Source organism: Pteropus vampyrus, unplaced genomic scaffold, assembly GCF_000151845.1.
Source record: "Pteropus vampyrus isolate Shadow unplaced genomic scaffold, Pvam_2.0 Scaffold24, whole genome shotgun sequence".
NCBI classification, from domain to species: Eukaryota; Metazoa; Chordata; class Mammalia; order Chiroptera; family Pteropodidae; genus Pteropus; species Pteropus vampyrus.
In genome coordinates, this window is record NW_011888805.1 from 9,243,592 (window position 1) to 9,268,525 (window position 24,934).

General features: G+C 41.7%; 1 protein-coding gene across 3 annotated transcripts; it reads right to left on the reverse strand.

Annotated features, from left to right (window-relative positions):
* Positions 1 to 7,979: 7,979 nt before the first annotated feature.
* Positions 7,980 to 23,171, reverse strand: TNFAIP3 (TNF alpha induced protein 3). 3 transcript variants are annotated; one of them, XM_011356158.2, is made up of 9 exons: positions 22,927 to 23,171; positions 19,544 to 19,853; positions 16,090 to 16,280; positions 15,280 to 15,427; positions 14,943 to 15,113; positions 13,902 to 14,082; positions 11,878 to 12,785; positions 11,014 to 11,195; positions 7,980 to 10,110 (listed from the first exon to the last, which is right to left on the reverse strand). In XM_011356158.2, the coding sequence occupies exons 2-9, from the start codon at positions 19,836 to 19,838 to the stop codon at positions 9,826 to 9,828; spliced, it is 2,361 nt and encodes a 786-aa protein (XP_011354460.1). In that variant the 5' UTR covers positions 19,839 to 19,853; positions 22,927 to 23,171; the 3' UTR covers positions 7,980 to 9,825. The 3 variants fall into 3 exon arrangements, with proteins under 3 accessions (XP_011354460.1, XP_011354462.1, XP_011354461.1); XM_011356160.2 differs by lacking the exon at positions 22,927 to 23,171 and adding an exon at positions 20,700 to 20,944; XM_011356159.2 differs by lacking the exon at positions 22,927 to 23,171 and adding an exon at positions 19,954 to 20,019.
* Positions 23,172 to 24,934: the final 1,763 nt, after the last annotated feature.

Here is a 24,934-nt window from a genome sequence, read left to right on the forward strand (position 1 = left end):
CCATGGTGTTATAATTTGGGTATTCATGTTTGTTTCTTTCTCTGAGTGGGAGCTCCTGCAGATATAGGTGTGTCTCATTCATGTTTGTATTTCAATACTTTCAGTACAGAAGGCACTCTCTAACTATTGTTAAAAGAGTACACAAAGAATAAATTTGAGTGGGGACAGTGTGAGATATTTTTGAGCAAACCATGAAATGCATATCCTGAGTAGGGAAAAAAGAAAATCTTCAACTTTAATCTAGACTTTTTTTGTGTGGGTCAACTAGTTGATTCACATTTACAGCACTACCTTGATTAAGAAATTCTATGCAAAGAGTCTCTTTATAACAAAGTTGGACCCCTTAAGAAATCTCAAAAATACTTATAATGCAAATTAGCCCTGACATGCTTGTTAGGGATCAATTCAATGGTGCATGCTTCTCATTAAGGTTCATTAGTGGTGATCACTATAAGAGAAACTACATATATGGTTTTCATTTTTCTGGCCCATAGTTGGAGGGAGGCATGGCTGGGTAAAATATAAAATTCTGATTCCTAATTAACACTGTGTCAACTTTTACTTCTGGAGAAAGTCCAAACTGTGTCAGGCATTGAGTTAAGCATTTGGGACACAGAAAAAGAGGTTCTTTACCTTAAGAAATTCACATTAGTGATAAACAAGTTAACCAATAATTATAAAATAGTGACAGAGAGTGCATGGAGTATAATGGAACACCTAAGAAAAATCAGCTAACTCAGATTGGAGAGTGTGTGAGAGAGAGATGTTTCTTGAATTAAGGGACTTTTAAATTGAATCCTAAGGGCTGCATAGAAGTTGACTAGGGAATAATGGTCGTGTAGGTAGTGGGAATGGCAGAGGCAAGCTCGGAGTCATGGGGTCATGGGCTCATGGCATGCCTGGATTTTATGTGGGCGTGCATGTATGCAGAGAGCTACAGGCCCACATCATAGAGGGCCTTTTGGGCCACACTAAGGAGCTTGGACTTAGCTGAAAGTCCAGGGAGGGCTTTTAAAAACCAATCCTATGCTTTGCCAAAATTATTCTCAGAGTTCAGGGACTCTAAGGTTCATTCAAGTTCTTGCCCCTGAAATCCTCCTGGTCTAGGGTTTTCTATGGTTCCAAGGGGGGAACATGATTAAATGGACATTTAAAGAGATCCCACAGGCTGCAATGTAGAGGATGGTTTGTAGGGGTCTTAATTAAGAGCAAGAAGACCAGTTACCAAGCTGGTGTGGTGGTTGATGGGCATGGGGGCCTAGAAGAGCTGCTAAATTTCAAATAAATAGACTTTAACTATTCTTTTCTTTCTTTCTTCCTTTCTTTTAATGAAAAAATAGTTCTTTAAAAAATTCTGGTTCTCTTTGTTTTATTTTTATTTTTATTAAATAATATTTTATAGTATAATTCTCCATTTACCTTATGGTTTTCAACATATGCCTACTATATTATTCTGACATCTGTTAGCAAATTCTCTGACAATCAGGTATCATCATTAATGTATTTTGGGGATAGAAGAGACATTAGCATATTTACTCAGACATGGAATACCAAGTTGTCTTTTCCTGAAAAATACAAAATCCTACATAGACAATAAGAAGAGGCATAAAGTCAGTTTAAGGAATATGTTTCTAAATTCTGTGGATAAATAATTGTGGTACATTTTCCACAGACCCACAAACTATTCTGCTGCCTCTAAGGGCTGTGTTTAGCTTGTGCTAGGCCAATGGGGCTGATCCTTTTGTGGATCCAAAAGCCTCTGTGTTAACAATTTCCTTTCCAGACTTCTAGACTACTCTTGTTTTTTTTTCACCGTGCAAAAGACTGTTTCTTTTTAATGTCTTTATGAAATGTATTTTTTGTTTGTTTGTTTTGGCCAGCAATAATTTTACATTCTTTCTCTTCCAGTCTGTTCATGGCTTTTGGCAGGCTAGAGATCTCAGCCTCAGATAAAAAATTAAAAAATGTCAGTCTCCTACTTTGAACATATTCTACACTTTGAATATGGTGTTTTAAATAAAAAGTAACTTCATATATGAGTTAGAAAACATAATACTTTCGAAAGTGGGGAAAAGGTAGTTAGTAACGTGACAATTATTTTTACTTTAAAGTGCCTGCTTTAAAAATCACAAACCTGATGATATTTTTAAATCCTCAAGAAGGCATAAAACAACTACCAGCTTTCTATTTAGTCATTTTAAGTTTTCTAAACTTAAGTTTAAGTTATTTTTAGTTTAAGTTTTCTAAAGATGATCATCCAAAGTGTGAAGCGCTAGCTGCTTCCTATTTTCTGATTCAATGTTCTCCTGGAAAATCTAACTATAAAACTAGAATTCACAGAGAAGCATTATATACTTGTGAAACTAGTTCAGCATTCAACCAACATGTTAATTGATTTCACCTTTATTAAACTGCTGGTGGGAAGGGATGTGCGACACCCTGAACATGGAGGATTTCAAGAGCAAGGACTTGAATTATGTCGGTTCCCTAAAACCTGAAGAGAATTTTACTGACTCATACGATTGGAAGATGTTAGAATGCCCCCCACACCATGCCCAGTAAATAGATGAGTATTATTTTAAAGGTAGGGGTGGGGGTTGGGATGGGGGTAGGGAGGACAGTGACAGAAGGATTTATTCTACTTCTTCGTCATTTCAGGATTCTAAGTTTCTTAATATTAGGAAATTCATGCTTGCGCTTGCTATGATTCCTCATGCTTTAATTATGTCTTCTCTTATTTTGATTCCTCTGTAGTATGGCAGCTGAATGTCATTTTTAATATAATAAAGTATTATAGTAACATTTCAAAATATGTCTAATCTCATGATTGGACTACCTAAGAAATTCCAAGGATTTCCCAAATTAATAGCATTTAACTCAAGATTCTTAGGTAGAGACTGGAGAGGGTTATGTCTCAGAAATAAGATTTTCCCTGGGAGTTAAAAAATAAACCAGCTCAGAAATGTACAAAGTCATCAGAAGAGGTAGTGTGTGGCCTAATTGAAGGTGTTGACATGATTAGGGGAAAGTGGGCCAATCAGAAGATGGAGATGGTGGCACAAAGATCAGGTAGTGTCTCAAAGGTGCACATGGTCCATTCAAGCACCACATGCAGACAATAGCATCCTGGAGGACTCCTGCTGTATACAGAATAAAGACTTTACCTGTTGGAACCTGGAGATGGCACTATCCCAATATACAGAAGAATGCATTCATTGCTAGCTCCCTGAGATCTGATTCTGGGCTCACCAGGCATCCTGATGACAGGGATTTCTGTGGAATAAGCCTCTGAGGAGGGTGGTGCACTGACCAGTGGGTGCAAGTGTTTGTACCTCTCTTGTAAGTTGTTCTCACGTAAATTATCAATTTAGTAGCATATCTTTGATCTTGGTCAATATGATATTGTCTCTGGAAGATGGAGATTTAATGCCACTTTTATGCCAAAGAAAACTCACAATGATAATAAATGCCACCTAGAGAGGGTGCAGATGACAAGGTGATCACCTGCAGAAGACAACACCTGAAAGAAGTTACCTGCCCTCTTCAAATGCCCTAGGTACATTTGTGTAATTGTGTTTCTTTTCTCTTCATTGCCTCTGGGAAAATTGTTCGTACTCTTTTGGCTATTAGTGATTTTAAACCCTGGCTGCATACTACATTCACCTGAACTTAAAAAATTCAATACCCAAGAGTGCCATCCCATGCCAGTTAAAAGTGAAATTCGGCATGGACTCGATTTAAACGACTTCTAGGGGATTCTATATGTCCTCAGGGTTGAGAACCATTTTATTGTAGGATGAGGGGAAGAATTTCCCTAATATATTTTTAAAAACATTTAATGGGCATTTTACAGATGGGGAACCTGAGACTCAGACATGAGTTAACTTGTTCAAGTCTGAATAACTAACAGGCGATGGGGTAGGGGTTCGAACCTATAATTTCTTTTACAAAATATCGAGCTCTTTCCATGATATCTGGGAGAATGCAGAACAAAAGGCAGGAACTCTACCAGATTCTGGTGAAGGGAGAAGAGAGAAGGGAGTGGAAGGCAGATGAGGAAACCAGAAGGCTTTTAAAGATAAGGCAGAGACGTAGAGAAATTTTCAGAATGTTCTCCAGAAGCTTTCTCTGGGGTGTGTGCAGAAGAGTCACTGGGGCTTGGCAGGAAAATGGTAGAATTTTTTAAATTTAATTTTTATCTCTTAAGTTTTTGCATGTTTTGCAAAGCACAAGATACACTGATATAGTAATATGTATATTACAATATGTATATATAAAGAAATAAACACATCTTTGGGGAGTACATGCTCAAAATTTTTTTACTGGTAGGGACACGCAGTCAAAAAAGCAGAGTCCATTGTTTATAGAAAATCTTCTCAGCCAGGGCTTGGTGCAGCGAAATTTATCCAGGCCCATGACTTACAATATGCACTGAAGTACTGGCCAGAGTCAGAGCATGGCCACGGGTATTTTCAAAACATCCTGCAGGTGTTACTGGTGTGGTGATAGGAGTCTTGGGTTAGGATCACTGTTTGAGAGCGGAAGTTCTGAAAGTTTGGTCTGGAGACCTCTGGAGGTCTTTGCGACTCTGTCAGGGACTCCATGAGGTAGAAAAATATGTTTATAATAACACTAAGGTGTTATTTGCCTTTCTTGTTCTCAGTCTCTCATGAGTATACAGTGGAGTTTTCCAGAGGCTCCATTACATGGAATGATGTCATCATTCTGGAAACTAAAGGAATGTTTGCTTGTGTGTTCTGTGCTTGGAAATATTTTTTAGTTTTAATTTCTAAAATGGTAAATATAAATAGATATAACACGCACAAACAAAAACTCTCTGGGATCCTTAATAAGTTTTAAGAATACAAAGGGATCCTGAAACTGAAAAGGTGTCTTATTCTAGAGAATGCAGAAGAATAAAGACTTGTCTAGAAGACCATGAGATAGATATAATATAGTGGCAAGAGACAAGAATGAAGACTTAAGTTGGTTTGAATTGTAAAGAACATTGCACAACATGTTGGAAATTGAACTCTAAACGCTTTTCATCTCATATCATCTTTAAAAACATTTTTGAACATGCATTCGCAATATGTATATATTAATTTAAAGTAATTAAACTATGATCATATTACACAAAACATTAAAAATCACGAAGCATTAGGAATTTCAAAACACTGAGGTAACAATAAATGAAGCAATATTTTAAGATAATTATTTTTATTAATGGTAAAATGTTTTGCTCTCTATAGGAAATAATAAAATTAGTAAATGTGCTTTATTTTTTAAAAAAATCATCATCTATTGCTTTGTGATATAGCCATTTCAAAGTCTGATTCTAAGTTTACTTTATTGTGATTCTTGTTAAGACTGTCAGAGCTGGGAAAGATACCTACAGAAGATAGAAAAACAGAAGATGGATAGAAAGAAAAAAATCACTGTGTCTCCTTATTTATGAATAATTACATTTCACATCCAGCTATCAATTATAACAAGGTTTTTGTTGAAACTCAGCTAGTAAATTTCAATCTTTGATGTTGATTAGTTGGAAAGGTATAGATATGTTGATATTTCCAATAAACGGGTTCAAAACAGTCTGAAACTCTTTATTTGGATAATTTTTAAACATTAGAAAGTTTGATTTCTGAGTTTAAGAGTGTAAATAAGAGAGTTTATAGGTGGCACAGCTATATCGGTTTTGGCAATAAAAATCACATAAAAAGGGATAAGTCAAATGTAATTGTGTCATTATGCAGGAAGCGAGTAAAGGAAGTTGCCACTGCTACTTGTTGTGGTGAGAGCTCACAATTACTTCAGAACTGCTCAGGTGACCATGACCCCTGATGCTGACAAAGGGAGAACACCAGCAGTAATTCATATCAAATATTAGCTCAATGAACTCAGAGGTTTCATTTTTTTTTTTTTTTTTCCTGCATCTCCTGGCTGCATGCACCCAGCATTGGGAGCAGTAAAAAGCCATCAAGGAATTTTAATTAAAGGAGAAGCATCACCAAGTCTATGATTTACAGGCACAGGTAACTAGTAAAGGTACAGCAAATGAGTGGGCTAAAAGGGGAAACTAGAGCCAAAAAGATAGAAAGAGGCCAAGATAGAGCAGCAGAAGAATAGAGGGGAAGGAATGGATTTGAGAGCCATTTTGAAGATACATTTCATGGAAGTTTGAATGCGGGAGGAGGAGAAGAAAATCTAGAGGTGGCTAGGAGGAAAATACTCTTCCCTGAGCATGGAAAGAGGGCAGGGATATTATATAATGAATTTAATTTTGGATATTGAGCTTACATCCTGGTGTGGTATGAAAGTGACATTCTACAGCATTGGAAGTGAAGATCTAAATAAGCTGAAGCAAAGCCAGTTCTTTCTAAGTCTTATTTTTCAGTCCTCTTATACTTAGGTTTTTTGGAAAATCGTCATTTTATTTGAGATGGAAGAAAGCCATTGATTGGATCCACTTCAGAAAAACAATGTACACACCCTAACATAAAATTTTGCATATGCTTTATAGAGTCCCCAACCCCCAGAAGTCTATCTAGGACTCCAAATTGGAGCCCTGACCTAATTGGCTCCAAACCTGCCCCAGTTCCCTGTCTAGGAGCCATTCTTCTGAGTCAGAGATAATTTGCTAACCATAGGTCACTTCCTATTTAAAAAATCCTGATGACTTATGGTCAAATGCTTATGTCCTTTATGCTGATTGAAGAATTGTAATTTTTAAAGCTGAGAGAGATATAAGGAAGAACGAAGAAAAAGAGGTCAATTTGAGACTTTGCGATTCCTCCACAAAGGGTTCATATAGCTCGTACAGGATGGGGTGCAGTGGGGCTCGCATACACAGTACCACCTGCAAATGATTCTCGCCTAATTGAACCAGAATCTAATAAGAAGTGTAGAAAAGCAAGTTAAATGATACCATAAGAAAGCAATTAGCCAAATCCAGAATGTGGGCTATTCTACAGAACAAATGAGCTAGTTGCCCTAACAAATTAATAGCATGAAAAATTAAAAGGGAATCGTACAGAATAAAAGAGCCTTAAGAAATGGAAGCAATCGAAAGCAAAAGCTGTTTGTATAGTGGCCAATCTGAGAGATTAGAATACATACTTAGTATTGAATGATACCGAAAATAATTTAGTGAGGTATAATAATGGTGGTTACATAAAAAGAACATATTCTTCAATCAGAGATGCACATTGACGTATTTGTGGGTGTGAGGGCACAATATCTGGGATTTGCTTTCAAATAATCCAGAAAAAAATAAGAAGGGAGGGTTAGAGATGAAATAAATTTGGCAAAATGTTGATAATTATTGAAACTGAATGACGGATATGTGGGGGTTCATTACACTCTACTTTCTTGCATGCTAAAATTTCCCACAAGTTGAAAGAAGATTATAAGTAATTTTTAAAGTGTGGTTCTAAAATCTGGCTGATGATCAGAATCTCCTGGGGAACTTAAAAAAAAAAAAAAAAAGATTCCAGGAGCTTCCTAGTCCTCCTGAGTCAATCCCCTATGAGTCCGTATGTACTGGGTTGAAGAATATCACTTTAAAATTTCCTGGGACACGGATGCTGTCAGTCCTCATGGCCATCACAGCCATAGGTCGCCTCTTCTAAGGGCTGACCCAGGAAATCTTACACTAGTCTTCCTTCCTCCCCTCCTATTTCTCTTTCTTTCCTGTCTCTCTCTGCTCCTCCCCCTTGTTTATTCTTTCTATACTTTATTAAGGGTTAGGGTAGGAACCCTCAGAGGAGCACAGGGAGCTAGCATCTCATGGGAGATGGAACTGGCAGGCCTTTCCCACTCCTATCGGGCCCTCGGTGTCACACACTTACTATTTTACAAAGTTCTCTTACTACCCATGGGTGAGATGCATCTCCTGCCCAGGTGCACCTTAAAACAAAGTCGTTTGGGAACTCGATAGGCATTTTTCTTTCATCATTCGTAAATAGAAAACATGAAAATTTGTTCTTAAATAATTTATTTTTTAATAATTGCTTTTGTGAAAAGTTACAATTATTTAGGAAAACTTGAAGAAATCCAACATAGTAAACAGAAGTCTACTAGGGACAACTACATGTGCAAATTTCAAATATTTTCTATAATAAGTATAAATAATTCCACTTTTTCACATTAAGAATGAGAATATTGATACAAACTATTAAAATGTCAACTTTAAAAGAATTAATGAAAACACTGAAGTTTCTTTAAAATCTTTAGAAAAAAATTATAAAGGTTTATGTAGAGGAAACGACTTACGATGCCCCAAGTGAAGAACATGTCAGCTAATTAGAGTTACAGATTGCCAATATTTTCTGGTCATAAGTCCAGACCTCCAAAAATGGCAGCTTTTACCTCTGGGGACAATGCGTTTTCCCTTCTTTCTTTTCTACAACAAGTATGACAGTTACACAAAGCACACAGAGAAACTACAGGCCAAGGACAGAAAGAAATCTCTTCATACTCATGGTTGTAGGGTTTTGCTGTCCTCGATGCTAAGTTTTCACTGGCTGCCAGGACACTGCCCAGCACCCCAGGACACAGCATTAACACAGCAAATAAAACTATCATTAATGGCCACATCTTTCCCTGTGACCTTCTCGAATCTCATCCCTGATGCCTTCCAATCATATCTCTAAGGAGGTAGGATACTCAGAGGCAATCATGTATTGTGGCTGGGAAGTGGTTCTGTCCGAAATTTCATTAAGAAAAAGTATGAGATTTTAATAAATTTACTCTTGATGTGATTCCTTTTTTCCTAGGGAAGGCAACCAAAGTGCATCAGCGAGGCCGACGCCCCCACGGCAGTGAGGAACTCGCCTGGTTCCATAACACGACCCAGAGCAGATATGTTATCTCAAGAAGACACTATAGCATTTTCCTCAGAGAAGAAATATCTTCATTTAAATAACCTTAAAGTCTGCAATAAAATAAATAAAGTTAACTCCACAGACACAGGAACTTTAACAAAGCAGCAGGCTGAGTTCATGAAAGCTGTGTATATAGGTGGTGCCCTAGCAACAACCAGAAAATAGGTCATTATTATGCAGTCTCCTTATTCCTCTAGGGCAGCATTTCAACTTAATAAACAAAATTCCCTCATACATAAGGGTACATTATATATGTACACATTTTTATGCACACCTCAGTTCTAGCTAACCTCTTTAGAAGTGAAGACAGTGATGACCAAAAGAGTTACACAACTTCCCACTAAAACGTTGTCATTTTTTACAAGGTGCATATTGTAAAGAGCAGCTGTTTTGCTTTTTGGTATGAACTTCGTCTCAGCAGCCTCAGAATCACAGTCCATGAGAAAGGAATGAGGCAGGTAGAGAAAAACCATTAACCACTGACACTCTGAAAAACGTCTGTTTTCCCTGAGCTTCCTGAGCTTCTTGTAGAGGGCCCGTGAGTCACGAGGATTCAGCTTCCCATCTCTGAGCAATGTCGATGGAAGGCAGGTGGAGTGGCTCTGACTGTGTGTCCTTCCCCTTTTCTCAAAAGATGATGAAGGATTCCTGGCACGCATTCCAAGTCCATGAACGTCCTGGCCTTCCTCTGGTAGGAGAGAAGGAGCAGCCCCGGGCTGGCTCCGACACCATCTGTTGCTGGTCACACGTTTTGCGTGAAGGCCACCTGGGAATGTTCCCCAGTTACCAAATTCAAGGCCACGACGCAGAGCTTATCTTTCCTCTCTTGCTCAAAGACACTGTTGAGCCCACTGTTGCCGGGACGGCCCTCCAGAGGCATCAGTGTATAGAGCGTAGCACCATGTTGGCTAACAGCCGGGGCTGGCTCACCTGTTTTGAGTTAGCCGTACAATTGCTTGAACTGAAAGCATTCGTTGCAGTAGCCGTTGCACTTGGCATTGCCAAAGTGATCGCAGGCGGGGGCCCGGCAGTGCTGTTTGGGGGGCTCTTCAGGAATAGGCTCGCCCCGATGGGCTCCGGGGCCCACGCGCTGACCGAGGTGCTGGCACTCCATGCAGAGTTCCTCGTTGCGGCAGGCCAGGATGTTCTTGCAGGAGGCTCGGGCACACTTGGGCCTAGAGGCGTTCTGTGTGGTTCGAGGCATGTCTCTGCGCTGGCTCATTCTCTGAGGAGAAAGAGAAGAGAGAACTGTGATTTACATCTCTCAGGGAGAGCACCGTGCGATCTCATAGGACAGTGTGGATGCCAAAGGGCTCTGTCGGGTGAAGAGCAACTGCCTGACCGAGGGAACGGAGTCGCATGTGCAACTGAAGAGCAGGAGCTGTCGACTACCCTCCCAATCCCACAAAAGCAGACCTGGCCCCAGAGAGGCCGATGGAATCCCCAGTCCTCACGCAGAGGCCTGCCAACGCCGGCTCAGCTCACTGCTGTTGGGATTAATTAGCTGCCCTTAATTATTTAGACAGTGTCCCTACCATTCTGTAAACAACAGGAGAGGCATCTATCAATATTTGCTTTTCTTATATGCCATTCATGGAGGCACCTGGATGCTCTGTCTCCTCCTCTCGTCTCATCTATCTATCTATCTATCTATCTATCTATCTATCTATCTATCTATCTATCTATTAAACGAGGCAACCCTTGGTTGACCTCACAGATTGCAAGGACCTTGTCAGCTTACAATCGTCCTAGGTAGTCTCCCATCCAAGTACTAACCCGGCCCAATCCTGCTCTTGTCTCCTCTTGATAAAGGATTATTACAGAAAGTCTGCTGGCCACTTCAAATCCAAAAAGTCTCCGATCGCCATCTGGCTTCTGAAGGCTTCTTAAGAGGTTTTATTCTACAGCTAGTTTTATTTGCTTTTCAAAACAAATTCTAAAATATACCTAGGTTATTTGAGTCACCAGCAGTTGCTGCACTTCCAGCCCCAGGGCCAAGGTGACTTTTTCCCCAGGTTCTCCCTGGAACTCAGCAGGGAGGAAAGGCTACTTATCACAGTCGGAACAAACAACTCCAGCAGGGAGGACTGGTCCACGGGAGAGAGGACAGTTCCTCAAAACGTCTTACCAGTTGGTCTTCCGTCCTTTTTGCTTCATGAAATCTCTGATTCTGAGCTTCGATGAAGCATTTCTGACAGTATCCTTCAAACACAGTGCTTCCAAGGGTGCCACATTCCCTCCCCAGGCAAGGGACAGCATTCTGGAACCTGGAGGCCGTGGGACTGGCTTTCCCTGAGGCAGCAACAAAATCTAGAAGAAAATTGATGGTAATCAGTACCCCATATGAGTCACCAAGCAGAGAGAGACAATGACATGAGAATAAAACAGGTTCCAAATACAGATTAGGCTAGCCTTCACTAATATATTGGGCAGCCTTTTATAAATTCAGCAAAATAAAAAAACAATAATAATGATACTATTATTGAAACATCTTTGACTTGACAAATCTCTCACTTTTGAACATGCCTCACCAGTCAGTCACAGTAAAAGAACAGAGACATGAACTGCCTGCCCTTCTTTCGAATTAGAGATTTCTAAAAACCACAAATGTTTTCTTGCAATGTCAGTGGAGACTTCCTCTCTCCAGCTGCTGCTCTTCAGATTCTGAATTTTCTCTATTATGCCAAAGTTTCAAAAGAAGTCTAGTTTAAACTCTACCTTATAAACTCAACGCTGAGTGACCTACAGAAATAAATTCTATGAAATCTGTCTATGGGGCACTTTTGGGTTTTAGAACACGGTATTCTGTGCCTTTTGCTTCCACGTGCGGCTAGCAGGATCACTGTGACTGTCCCTCTGTGCGAAATTTTACGCCAGGGTCTTTTTTTTTTTTTTTTTTTTACTAGAGGGTCTCCTTTCCTGAAGTTCAGGAACGAAACCCCTTCTAGACAGGTTTCGAAACGGGGGTTACAAAAGCCATCGTTTCACTCACGTTTGTTTTCTATGTACTCGATGAAACACAGCGTGCAAAAGCCCTGGTTTTCTGGAGTCCCAAAATATATGCAGCCGGCTTTTCTGCACTTGCTCGTCCCAGTCCTGTCTCCTGGAGTCCGTGCAGCCTGAGACAGGCAGCCAGAGGGGGCCTCGCTTCCAGCTCTGTGGCAAGAATGCGGAGAGGGACTCTGGGTGAGCTGTGACGGGTCCGACTTGGATCTCTGATGACAGGAAGGAGGGATGCTGGAGCTGAGGTTTGAGGAGGGCTCTGCCGTAGTCCTTTTGAAGCAAGTACTGCAGATCCCATTAAATGTCCTGGTCACGTCCTGGAGGCATGCTCGGCACTTGCTAGGATCTAAATGCCTCGTGCTGATCGAGGGATGGCCCATATTCAGTTGCCGAGCACTGTGGCAACGCTCACAAAACCCGTTGTGCTGCACGTTCAGCGTGAATGGGCAGCCGGGGCTCCTGCACTTCATAGCGGTGGTCTCGCTGAACAGGAAAAGGCTGGGTGCTGTCGGCGGTGCCGAATGAGGTCCCCCGGCTGGCTCCTCCGGGCGCCAGGCCACGGGCTCATAGGCCTCGCCCCGAGAGACCCCAAGCGCCACGTCAGGGCCCGGCTTGGAGTTCAGCTTTGGGGATTTGTTCTGGTTCTTTTGCCGCCTCTCTGCACATTCATGGCACAAAGGCTGGGTGTTCACAGACATGAAGAAAGGACAGTTGGGCGTTTCGCATTTTACATCCATTAGAGAAAGTGGAGGAACAGAAGGTTCCAAAGGGTTCTGAGTGTGCAGTTCCCTCCGCCCTGGCTTGCTGTTCTCCTGCCACTTCTTGTACTCGTGCTGGACAAGTTCAAAGTAATCGTCCACCAGGTTTATTTCTTTCGGTAAGTTAGCTTCATCCAACCTAAAGACCAAAAGGAAAGATATGAGATTACACATATGCACACGTGCGTGCACGCACACACACACACACACACACATTTGTACATCATTAGCTCATAAAGCAAACTTTCAGAATATGAATTCTGGCAATAACTATAATCGGCCACTGAAATGCAGGCTTAGCATGAGAAGTTTGCTCCACCCAGCACTTCACAATCTCAAGAATCACAGTCTTCTTTAATCAGTCTTCGTCCACCCCAAATTATGTATAATTCCAAAGAAAGGCTACTCTGAGGCTGCCTCTACACTTAATGACTCCATTCCTCTTTTAAAAAGTCACTTTTACTTTCTAACTTCTCAGAGATCAAATTTCTAGTTCTTTTGGGATTAGTCTACTTTATGCTACAAACCACTTTGGAGCTCTGTGTTCTGTGTTTTGCTGTTATTAATTTTAAACTGGTGCCTGGTCTCTATTAGAGTTAACTCCCCTGAACAGTAACTAAGAGGCAGACACACCCCCAGGTGTTATTTATTTTTGACTCTGTAATTTGTTACTCTCCACTTCAGGAAACTGATTCTTTTATGCCTGCACAGTCATCTCATGCATTTCAAGTTCTAAGAAATAGGCATCTCTTTAACACAAAACCAGTGTTTAAAATTTGGATAGCTGTACACTGTGCACTCTGGATGTTTCCTCCCCTTTCTCGGTGATGAAATCACGTGGCTGCCACATAAACACATTCTACAACCTAGTCTGTGTCTGGTGTGTCTGTCATTACCAAGAAGCCTAGAGCAAAATGCTTTTGTTTCTAAGAATTTTCACTTGTTAGTCTGGTACTACGGCAGTTAAGAAAAACAACTGTCCTTGACGTAAACATACTTTTAAAAGCCAAAATTCTCAGCACCCAGATATGCAGGAGAATCATTATGGATAAACTACTTGTTTCCATTTGAAACCAAAGTTAATAACACCTCAAGTGACCCTCTTTGACTCATACACAGGCCTCTGTATTTGATGCATGTTGGAGGAAACTGGCTTCAAATAACTTTACTGTTGAGCTTTGGGGTGGCATCAGCGTATGCGGCTTAATTAAAAATAGTTAAGGACAAAGAATAGAGCTAAAAATAAAGTGCTTACTTTGCAGCATTAATCAAATGGGTGGTGCCATGATCCCAGCCTTGGACTGGGATTTCTATCACCATCAAGTACTCTTTCAACAGCTTTTCCTTCATCTCATTTTCAGGTTGTGTCAAAAAGTGAACTTTCAAGTCTTCAAATCGTCCTTGCTCTCTGTTAACAAGTGGAACAGCACGGATTTCTGAGGAAGAAAAACAAAAGCCCAATATGATTCAACTAAATGAGATTGTGTGTGAGGCTATGCATATAACAATTAAAATTTGACAATATAGAAAGGATACAATTGGAGCAGAAAAGTATTATCTAGCCACAACCTCAAATGGGGAAATGAACTGCACTAAACTCTAATATAAAATGCATTGTTTCCAGGAAGGCCACAGAATACGAAGTAGCCTGGAGGCAATGGATCTTATTGTTTAAATTCCCACACTTCAGAATCAGGCTGACTCACATTCGAATGCTGCCTTGGCTACTTTCAAATCTGTGACATTAGGTAAGTTATTAAACTTCTCTGAGCTTCAAGTGCCTTATCTATAATATAAGGCTACCAATGTTTGCAGCCCACAGGGATGCTGTGAGGATGAAATAAAATAAAATAATATACCTAAAGCATTTACAAAGTGCCTTTTGCATATTAAGCTATTATGATAATAGCTAACCTGACATTTACCTGCTCCTTGCCAGGTGCCGTATTAAGGGCTCTGTGTGCCTTAATTTGTCATGTATTAATAGAAATGGTGGTAGTAAAATACATACAAATATCTTCTACTTGCAACTAACATGCTAAAAGTACTTCCCAAGCCATACACAAAAAATAGGGGGGCGGTATCATCATACTGCTATTGCACTACTGTTGCTAACCAAGCAAATGACAGATTACCGTATTTAAATAAAAATAATACACTTCAATGAGACAATTTCAATAAGGAGCAAAAGAACAAAAGAGCAAACCCTGACGTTCCGTGGGAACGGGGTGTACCGGCTCTGCCCTAACGAGGTGTCTCTATCAGCAGTTACGAATGTGAGTTGATGTTTTCTCACCAGGCCCACTGTCCTTCAGGGTCACCAGGGGTACAAAGTGTTGGCTGTCGTAGCCGAGAACGATGGGGTATCTGTAGCATTCCTGGGCTGGCCAATGGAGAGGCAAGTAAATTCCGCCCACCTTCAAAGGAGCAAAATTGGAACCTGATTCCAAACTTCTCAGCATCTTGTCTATTGAAGGAAAAAGAAAGAAAAAATAAGGCCCTCAGGTGACTTTCATCAAATTACACTGAGCTACCATTGCCTCTAACTTTGGTAGCGTGAGTTCTTCCTAAAAGCTAAAGCGTGAAAGCTGAAAAGCACTTAAATACAAATAAGTGATCTGCAGGCATCTCACCTGAAATGACAATGATTGGCCTTCTGAGGATGTTGCAAAGGACAAAAATGTGGATTTCTTCCAGTGAATTATACTGAAGGCCAATGCGGGCCCCTGGTGTGTCTGTGGATGCCATTTTGATAAGGTTGTCCCATTCATCATTCCAATTCTAAAGGAAGAGGGATAAAGATGAAAAAAAAAAAAATAGTTGAGTGTACTCTGCATTAAAAAAGCAGTCTGACTTCATTCTATAGTTATTCATTTATATAATTCAGCTTACTCTTCCCCTTTCTGGAAATGATAATTCAAATGATCACACTTTTTTCCCCATTTGGGGTTTCTTCCTTTACGTTTTCCACTACAAGGCAAACTCAAAAGTGGGGGAGGACAGGGACAGTACCTGCTTTCAAAAAAATCCCTAATGAGGCATAACTTGAAACCCCTCATCCAAATGTATACAAAAATTCCAAACTTGTGACTGAGAATGGTGAGGTCTGAATTTGACTGGCTGGCTCAGTAAAGCATGCAAAAGACAATCAAACCAAAAAACAACCAAAATGCCACAGGGAAGGCCGGGAGCAGAATGATCCAGCTAAAATAAATTCACACACAGGTGGGAATCTGCTGCCCTGAAGCTCCCAGCAGTGACAAGAGACTCTGGTACATCCCAGAAGAGGTTTCTGGTGTTTTCCATTGACTACGCGCTTTGCTTAGCCAAGTTCATGTGACCTAGTAAACCATATGCTACTGAGAGCTGGGGGTGGCCTATGGTACCCTATCTCCCACCATAATGTTCTGTCAATAGATGCTTAATAGGGGAACAAATCATACCCAGGTATCATAGCAAAGCCCCGTGTCCACAAATTCCTGAGATTTAAGAGACTCCAGCTGCCAGCGTAATTTAAAGTTGCGTGTATCCGTCTCCTTGAGGGTGCTGAAGAGTGCCTTCCTCAGGACCAAGTCTGTGTCCTGAACACCCCACATGTACTGAGAAGCAGCGTGCATGAGGCAATTTCCATCACCTGAGGACACAAGAGAAGCAAATTCAAGCAATCCAACCCAATAAAGGTTTTCAGCATACATGAGCTCTATGGCTATCGTGGGGGACCCAACAGGGCATGCAGAAATGCAAATGGTTTAATTCTTAGTCAAAGACTAACCGATAACATTGCACTAGGTGAAGACAGCGTTAAGGGAAAAAAATCATTCTTTTCGCTCTTATTTTTAATGACTGATAACAGAGCGAACGAGCCAGAGACAGAGAGCCAGAGACAGATAAGACACCCAGAGACAGATAAGCACACGGGACCTTGGTTCCAGCCTGGCTCTGCCCTAACTAGTTTATGTGACCTTGGGGGAAATTCCTTAACCTCTCTGAGTATTTTTTCTCTTTGTGCAATGAGGGCATTGGATTATGATCTGTAAAGTCTGTCCTTTTCTGATATCCCTTGATGTTCTGGCTAAGACACTGGCTCTATTACTCTGATTCTAGGAGAGGACACACAGGACAACATGCACAAACCAGGAAGGCGGCCTGGCTCCTTACTAGACAGGGACTGTCTGGCTATGACTCAGTGGTAAATGACTTGACCATTCCACTGCAGCCTTTCAGGCCTGGGAGTTTCTTCTACTGTTTTGTAAAGTGGGATTGAGGATAGTGAATTACCACTCATCCAGCCGCACCCCCAGAAATGCCTTTTGTGAACCTGCTTGTTAGAAACTTGCAGAGTCCTTTTTAAAAGTTAAAGAGTGCCTGAATTTGGAAATAATTCAGTGTTTAGGGTTGCATTTAAGAATTTTGACATTTCGAGCAAAACATAGGTCTAATTTTATTCCATTAATTTGTTACTTTTATAGCTTAAGATATACAATTTAAGAGACTGCATTTTTTATCCAATGGCTGAACGATAAACATTTTGGGGGAATGTTTACTATAAAAGAAAAAGTTTATTCCTTAATCTCTTTTGACCAGTGCACAATTGTTCTTAAAAAGAAAAATTCGACTGTTTTCTTTCTAAGTAGGGCAATAAAGCTATTTTATCAAATTTCAATTACTGTCAAACCGTAAAAAACAACAACAAAAGCCCTCAAATACACATCCACAGCCTATATCCCTTCAATTTACACACTTATAAAAACTAACTAAATAAATATTCAAACAAATGAACGAAAAATATCGCCCAAGCCTTGTATCTTGGCAGAAGTGTGGCAACAATTGCATTCTGTTGAAATTTCCCCTTTGCAAAATCTAGAGCAAAGATAAGACCTTTTTTCTTCTTGTTGTGCTTACTTTCAGTTCTTTATTGAGATGCACCAGTATAAAATTCCCTAAGTAACATCTGGAATTCCCCAGTGCTAAGTTATTTGACTAGCAATTGAGCAACAGCTATTGTACTTTTTGTTCTGGTGTGTAGACATTTAAACTGCGAAGTGCACCCTGGACTTTCCAAGTGGGTGTGGTCAGGGTGAGCTGGAATAGGGCTACTCATTATACAAGTGAAATCGCTGCAGCCAATAGACGCTGGAATTTTTCACATGAAGTTTCAATTTTATGCCACCTACTCCCTTCCTCATTCACCACAGTCTCATATCCTCAAATGCAAACTTGTGAATCACCCCCTCCCCAGACCACTGACTTTATAGAACCCTCCTATAGGTGGAAGGCTTAGAAAAGAAGGTGCTGATAAAAGTCAGAGGAAGAGTCATTTGTGTCCCCTCTCCCCTAAATATCTTTTCTTCCTTTTCCAGAATTTTAAGAAATTTTCTTAAAAGTGAGGGAAACCAAAGGATTCTGAGCCTAAATATCCCTTTTTCCAGAAAATGTTATCAAACCTGCACTGGCTTTTGTAGTTTGCTTTGTAGGGTGAAAACTTGTTGATTTAAATGACAAATCTTTGCAAAACAAGTGCTTACTCTTTATATTCCATTTTTTTCCTTAAGGAAATGGAGCAAGTTAAACTCAGAGTGTCAGTTAATGTTGTTCATGATAATCAGGTTTTCCTCTTTCTACCACATCTCTAATTCGGCAGAACCTCTTTGTTTCCAACTCTCCCAAAGCTGACTCTATCTTTTTTTTTTGCAACAAAAAAAGGACTATAAACCCATTGATGATGACTTAACATAATTACCTGCTTCTATGCATCGCTTGATTTAATGCTAAGAACAATAGAAATACTAGCTATCTGTGCTTCTAAGAATCTATGTTTCAAAAATACAAGCAAGATGTTGAGATGATGCATAAGACCCCTCAGAACCAAAGCAAAAAAACATGTCCCTCAACTTACCCAAGTCAAAAATGGCCAGAGTTAATATAACCAATTAAGTTACTTAAATTAATGTTCTTAACATCTCATTGTCGACCAGGATTTTTGGCACTTGGATGAATGTATTATTTTGATTGAGATAATTTAGGGCTGTAACCGGTCTAAGGACCTGTTGATTTCTGCCCTTACTTAGACTATAAGCATTCGATCAATCTGGAACAGTCTACTTGCTTTTTAATAATTAGCTACACCTATAAAGTAGAATTTTATATCTGCATGAAACAGTATTCTCGGATGTTTCTGTGATGTACATACATTGCTCAAAGGAAATAATTAAAAAACAAAACAGGAAAGCTTAGAACAGGAAATAGCTACTAGTAGTAAAGGGCCACTGGGCAGATAGGCACAGACAGTAAGAAATTCAGTACTATGTCTAAAAATAATGCTGTAGAGGTCTAAAATCAGCTCTAAAAATCTCAAATATCTTTCTAGTTCCTATCATGGGATCATAAGCAACAGAACCTAGGTAAGGAAGGAGTAGACAATAAAACATCTTCTTGTCTTCAACAGACATTCATTGGTGAATCCATAAAATGCCATCAATTCAAGTGCAAGGTCATCATCACAAGCATTTTCTAATGACAGGGGGAAATAATAGGAATGCTAGTTTTCACAACATGTCCTTTTGAACTTAAAGTCTTTTATTATTTCCATTACTGGCCAGGGAAGGCTATTTTACAGTTGAATTAAACAGTCAAAAGAATTAGATACACAGTCACTCGCAAAGGCATGGTGTTTAGAAATGCGTTCCCCAAGCCCTAATGCGCTCTGCTCTCTAATATACACAACTTGAAAATATCCTTAATGAGCATATTCACAAAACGAGCTTGCTTTCATCAGCTGCCCCCATTGAGTTTCTATACTAAGGGGCCTCAAGAGATTTGAGTTCGGTCTATTGAAATTTAGTGAATGGGGACCCAGCACTGTGGAAGCCGCCCCCCCGAGACAAAAGCTCATCTTACCATTTGTTTTCAGGGCCACAAGCTTCCTGACTTCTCGACACCAATTGAGCTTCTTCTGGCTTTCAAGGGAGGCCTGGATGTTTCTGTCGATGAGGGCTTTTTGGATGATCTCCCGAAACTGTGGACAAAACTGGCAAGTTCTGAACATTTCCAGTGTGTATCGGTGCATGGATTTAAAATGATGAATGATCCCATTTGTAGGTTTAAAAATATCTTCTGGAGTTCTCTCTCTGATCTTCACAGCTTTCCGCATATTGCTCAAATACAAAGCCAGAGGAAGTTGTTGCTCAGCCATCGTGCTCCACAATACCTGAAGAGGAAGAAAAAAACCCATTCCGTTAGCCTGACTTTGAATCTACTCTCCTATATACCTGCCTGCAGGAAACCCCAGTGTTTGATCTTGTCATTACCCTAATCTGTAGGCAAAAGATCTTAGTCACTTCTACTCCCAGGATACTAGCTGGCCCCAAAGATTAACTCATACTGGACTGTTTTAAGTTACATCACTCTTAAAGATTAGTCTAAACAAGAGAAGGAAGGCGGAGAGTGGGTACTGAGGAGGAGGGGAATAACCCTATACTGGAAAGACAGTAAATATTTTGTGAAAAATCCTGCAATTTTATGCTGTTGTCCAGGCATCTGATTGGAGTTTCCTCTTTAGCACCAAAGAGAAATATTTATAAAGAGTTTATTTATAAAATACATTACAATATTTTTTAAAGAGTTATAAAACTGAATGTTTTAGAACCAATGAAAAAGCCTATTTCTAGCAAGATGCTTTGCAATTTTAAGAGCAAACGAACAGCAGTCTTTCTGAGCCTCTCCACTAAACTTTACAACATCAAAATAATAACAATAATAGAATACTAAATTCTACACTTCCAAGAGCAGACACTGGAGCTCAATTACTTCAACACAACTGCCAACCAAAATTTATTATCGCCTTTCAGGTATCAACACTCAGATGTATTTCCCACCCTGTCTTCACCCTGAAATCTTCAAACATAATGAACTGGTAGAAGGAAATTAAAGTCTGGAAGCAGAAGAGGAAAGACATTGCAGCTAGGGGGCCACTCAGGACAAATGAACAAGGAGAGGCACAAAGCCAGCATCTACAACCCACGCCAATAGTGTGGAATGATGTGAACTGATGTACCTTGGGATCTTTGCAGTGTGGAGCTGTGTGAAGAGCCAGCTCTCATTCACTTGCACTTAGTAGGGTGCCTCACCATACATCCTAATTTCCAAGATGAAGACAAAGATGGTTTCAGAGCATTAAGATATTCCCTAGAAAGTTTCACAGCAATTGTTAATCCCACTCCTGCATCATGTTATTTGCCAGGGCAAGCTGCTAGTTGAGAAAGAAGTTGAACAGATAGATGTAAGTGTGAAAGAAAACCTAAATATTAGAGAAGCCACTCTCGGGTGGGTCTAGACTCTCTTAAAGCGATTGAAGACAGTTGGCCTAAATGACCTCAAGACTGCTTCTGAGGAGTTTCCTGGTAGAAGTTTTGGGTCAGGATTCCTGATCTGATTGCCAGATGAGGTTTGGGAGAAGTCATTCTCTGGGTCAAACAGTAATTTCTCTTTTGATGTCAACCATTCCCTGCAGGTAGAATTGGGCAAAATTATACCAGAACCACACACACACACAATGAAGGGACAAAAACATCACACACACTTCTCCTTTGTGTATGGCAAAGTCTCTTTCACTAAGTCATTCATTTGTCTGTCCATCACTCAACAAGCATTGTCCGGCCATCTAGTGAAGGCCATACTTGATGCTGGGGCTAAAAATCAAAGGCGACCTTATTCCCCTTCTTGAGGTCACATAACCACCTTAGTCTGCAGCTAAGGCAACAGAAGTACAGGTCCTGCGCAGGTCCCACACCATCCGGGGCAGAACTTTGCCTAGAAGCCCAGTCTTCCAATACCTGCCTCTTGCTATTCTCACAGCACCATACCTATGGTTGCAATGCCTGCTCTTCCAGGTGGAAACAGGCAATAGGAAGATTTTCCAGTTAGGCGAAGCCTCTTTTTGCTTTTCTGAAACTTCTATTATTTTCTTCTGAACCTAAATATCTTTCAAATGGTGAGAGCTGTAAACCATATGCAAGACATGCAAATGTCAACATTCCATAGCCCAAATGCCATCTCATTCATAGGTTTAGCCTTGCACAGCCTGCAGAATTGCATCCTTAAAGGAAATCAAAACCCACTGTCTAAGTGCCCAGTACTTGGACTTCTCCACACTTGAGAAAAGAATATAATTTTTCTGACCTGTGATTGTAATGTCCTTATTGACAAAAACATACAATATTACCCTTAACATTTAAGTTTCTGTTACCTCACTGGCTTTTTATCAACAATTCCTTATGGAATTTTGGAATGCACCCCTCCAAAAATTCAAAAATTGTACAAAGAATTGCAAGAATGAAAGAAGCACGGTAGACAATGAGAATGGAGCAGTAACTGGCTGCTCAATAACCTGGGCCATTGGGGAATGTATGTGGTCCAGAGGACTGCCTCTCTAATGAACAATGGTTCTTCCAGAATGCTGCTCTGAGACACTTGACGAGACCGGCTTTCCAAGGAAAGATCAGAGGCAGGGAGAACCGAAAAAGCTGAGCTCCTTCCTTACTTAATACCACTGCTTTCCTGACAGGCCAGGTGGCAGGATGTGGGACAACCCAGGCTGACAAAGACCGCCTGACTGTGAGATAGGAGCTGGGGCAGGGGCCTGCAGATCGCTCTAAACTGCAGCCTCCACAAGGCAGGCCAAGGCAGGCCACTTCTACCTGCACACTTCTCTTACACTGCTGCAGCTGAAAATGATAAACACCGTCCCGCGACCCCAGCCCCCACCCGCTTGCAGAGAACTCTGGAGTGTTTGCAAGCTGTCCTTGGAAAGGTTAGCTGACTCTCGCCTGGTTTTGTTGACCCTAAGACATCCACCCCCCCGTGCGCTAGTTCTGCACAACCTGAGAAAAGGCCATAGCTTTCTGCAAGGTCTCCGTGGCCACGAGCATGCAGCCCTTGATTCCAAACCAAAAAAAAAAAAAAAAAAATACACGAAAAGGAGCAAAGCATCAACGACCACCCAAGCAAGCGGCCCCGGGAGCGACTCTCCACCAGTCAGCTGCACTTTAAGTTCTCTGCATAACCTGAAAGGAACAGCTGGCTGCATGAATCCAGGGCTGTCAGCCTAACATCTGGCGCGGCGACCTCAACTCCTAGCATTTCAAAACCTACATAATGGGCACAAAAGGCCAACAAACTGCCCTCCAGGACCGTTGCAAAACCAAGGGCAGGTCGACAGGTCCAGCCCCGGAGTCGCTGCCAAATGCGTACCCGCAGCCCTTGCCCGGGGATGCGGCGATTACCTCTCGGAGCCGCGCGATCCTCTCCCGAAGTCCCTAGTCCGGGTCAGGGCAGGCGAACGCCGCAGGCGGTGGTCGGGGTCAGAGCCAGGAGAAGGCGGCTCCCCATGGACGCCCGGGCTCGGGGATCGCTCACTGGCTGGGACAGCCGGGGGTGTGGATCGCGCCCGCCGCGGCCGCTGCTGCTGTGCTCCGGCGGCTGCTTCTGCCGCTCCGCCCCCGCGTGCTCTGAGCGCTCTGCACTTGGCCCGCCGCAGAGGCCGTAGACTGCCAGTTCTCTTTTTTTCCTTTCTGTTTTACCGCCGCGGCTAGCGGGGGATTTCCACTCAGGGACTTTCCGAGTCACGTAACGCCGCCATGCAGTGCTGTAAAGAGCCGACGACGGCCCGCAGGGGTCGCAGGAGAGTAACCGAGCTGCGGCCCGCCCGCCCCTCCCCTCCCACCGCGCGAGAAACTCCTGCGCCCCGCCCCGGGGTGTCCCCGCGTGAGTCACCTGGGCATTTCGGAAGCTGGGCCCAACGTCACATCCATGTGGAAATCGCGGTGATGGGAACTGGAAATGAAATAGGTTTTTTTTTTTTTTTTCTCAGCCGTTTTTCTGCAGAAAATCATCAACTGTGGAGAACAAGAAGGGAAATAATAAAGAAAGAAAACCCTAAAAACCACCTTGGCGTCCGAGACCTCAGGCCTCAGGGCAGGTTCGAAAAGCTTGGGCTGTGCACATGATGCGCTCGTAGAGGAGCTCCTTACCCTGGGCCCCTTGGCTCCCCAAGGGGATTTCTAGTAAAAGCAGCAGTCGCAGCCTTGCCCTTCATCCCCAGCGTTCCTGCCAGCCGGGCCCCCAGGCTGATGGGATGCAGGTCTGAGGTGACAACAGATCCCGTAGCCCTGCAGCCTTAAAATTCGCAGGAACCAGGCAGAGCTTAGATAAAATTAGGAATCTGAACAACTACCAACCCCATTCAACACTTGATTGATTTCCTCTTGCCCATTTCTGCACACCAGGTGCCCAGGTGGCACCACATTCAGGTAGCATTTCAGTTTAGAAATCACTTCTAGTCCATGACTGCCCTTGCTATGTCCTCCCGCTAAGATCTTATTAGGAGTCTTTTTAGATGTCCTAATAATCACCCCCAAGGTGCCAATGGGGTGATTTTTACACCACTCCCCTTTATTAAATAGCATGGTAACCCATTGTCTTCACCCGGAGGGTGTCCTGTGGAATTATGTGTCTACCACCTGGGCAGTGGAGGTGCAAGAGTTGTGGAGAGAGGGGTGTTAGGCCCTTTTACCACTTCCTCTGCCCATTTCCCAGAATGGCTAACTAAACTAGGACCAGATTGAAATATTCTGTACCATTTTCCCCTTGTAGACTTAAATAAGGCTATATATATCTCATGTTTTGAGTAGAAAAAAATATACTCCTTTATCCAGTAAGGACCTGCAGTGACTGAGAGGGGGCCTGGATGGAGGGTTCCATTTCCATTTTTTTTTTTTAGCAAAGGGAAACTTAGAGCAGAGTCAGGAGTAGCCAAGGCCCCACAGCTGATGCAGGTCATTTAAAATGATGGCTGGAATTTTTTCGAAATCCAAACCTCCTGATATTTGTTCTCTTTTTGTTCACAAATATTTTTAGGTGCCAACGCTCAAACGATGGACAGTCAAGCTAATAATAATTAATAATAATATCTATCAAGTCCTTACCGTATGTCAATCTTAAGGTGAAATGTTTGAAATGCATTCTGCTCTTTAAACCTCATAACAACTCCACTTTGCAGCTGAAGAAGTTGAAGTTTAAAAAGCTTAAGCGGTTTGCCCAAAGTCTACACAATCAGTAAGTGGCAGAGCCGTGACTGGCACTGGGCCCATCTTACTTCAAAGTCCACAATCTGAAATCTCAACTATTAAGACATTAGTCTCAGGAAAGATCCTACAGGATTGAGTCTCAGGGCCCCCCTTTGTATTCTGGCCCCCAGCCTCACAACACATGGCAGTGGTTTGTCACTTAGCC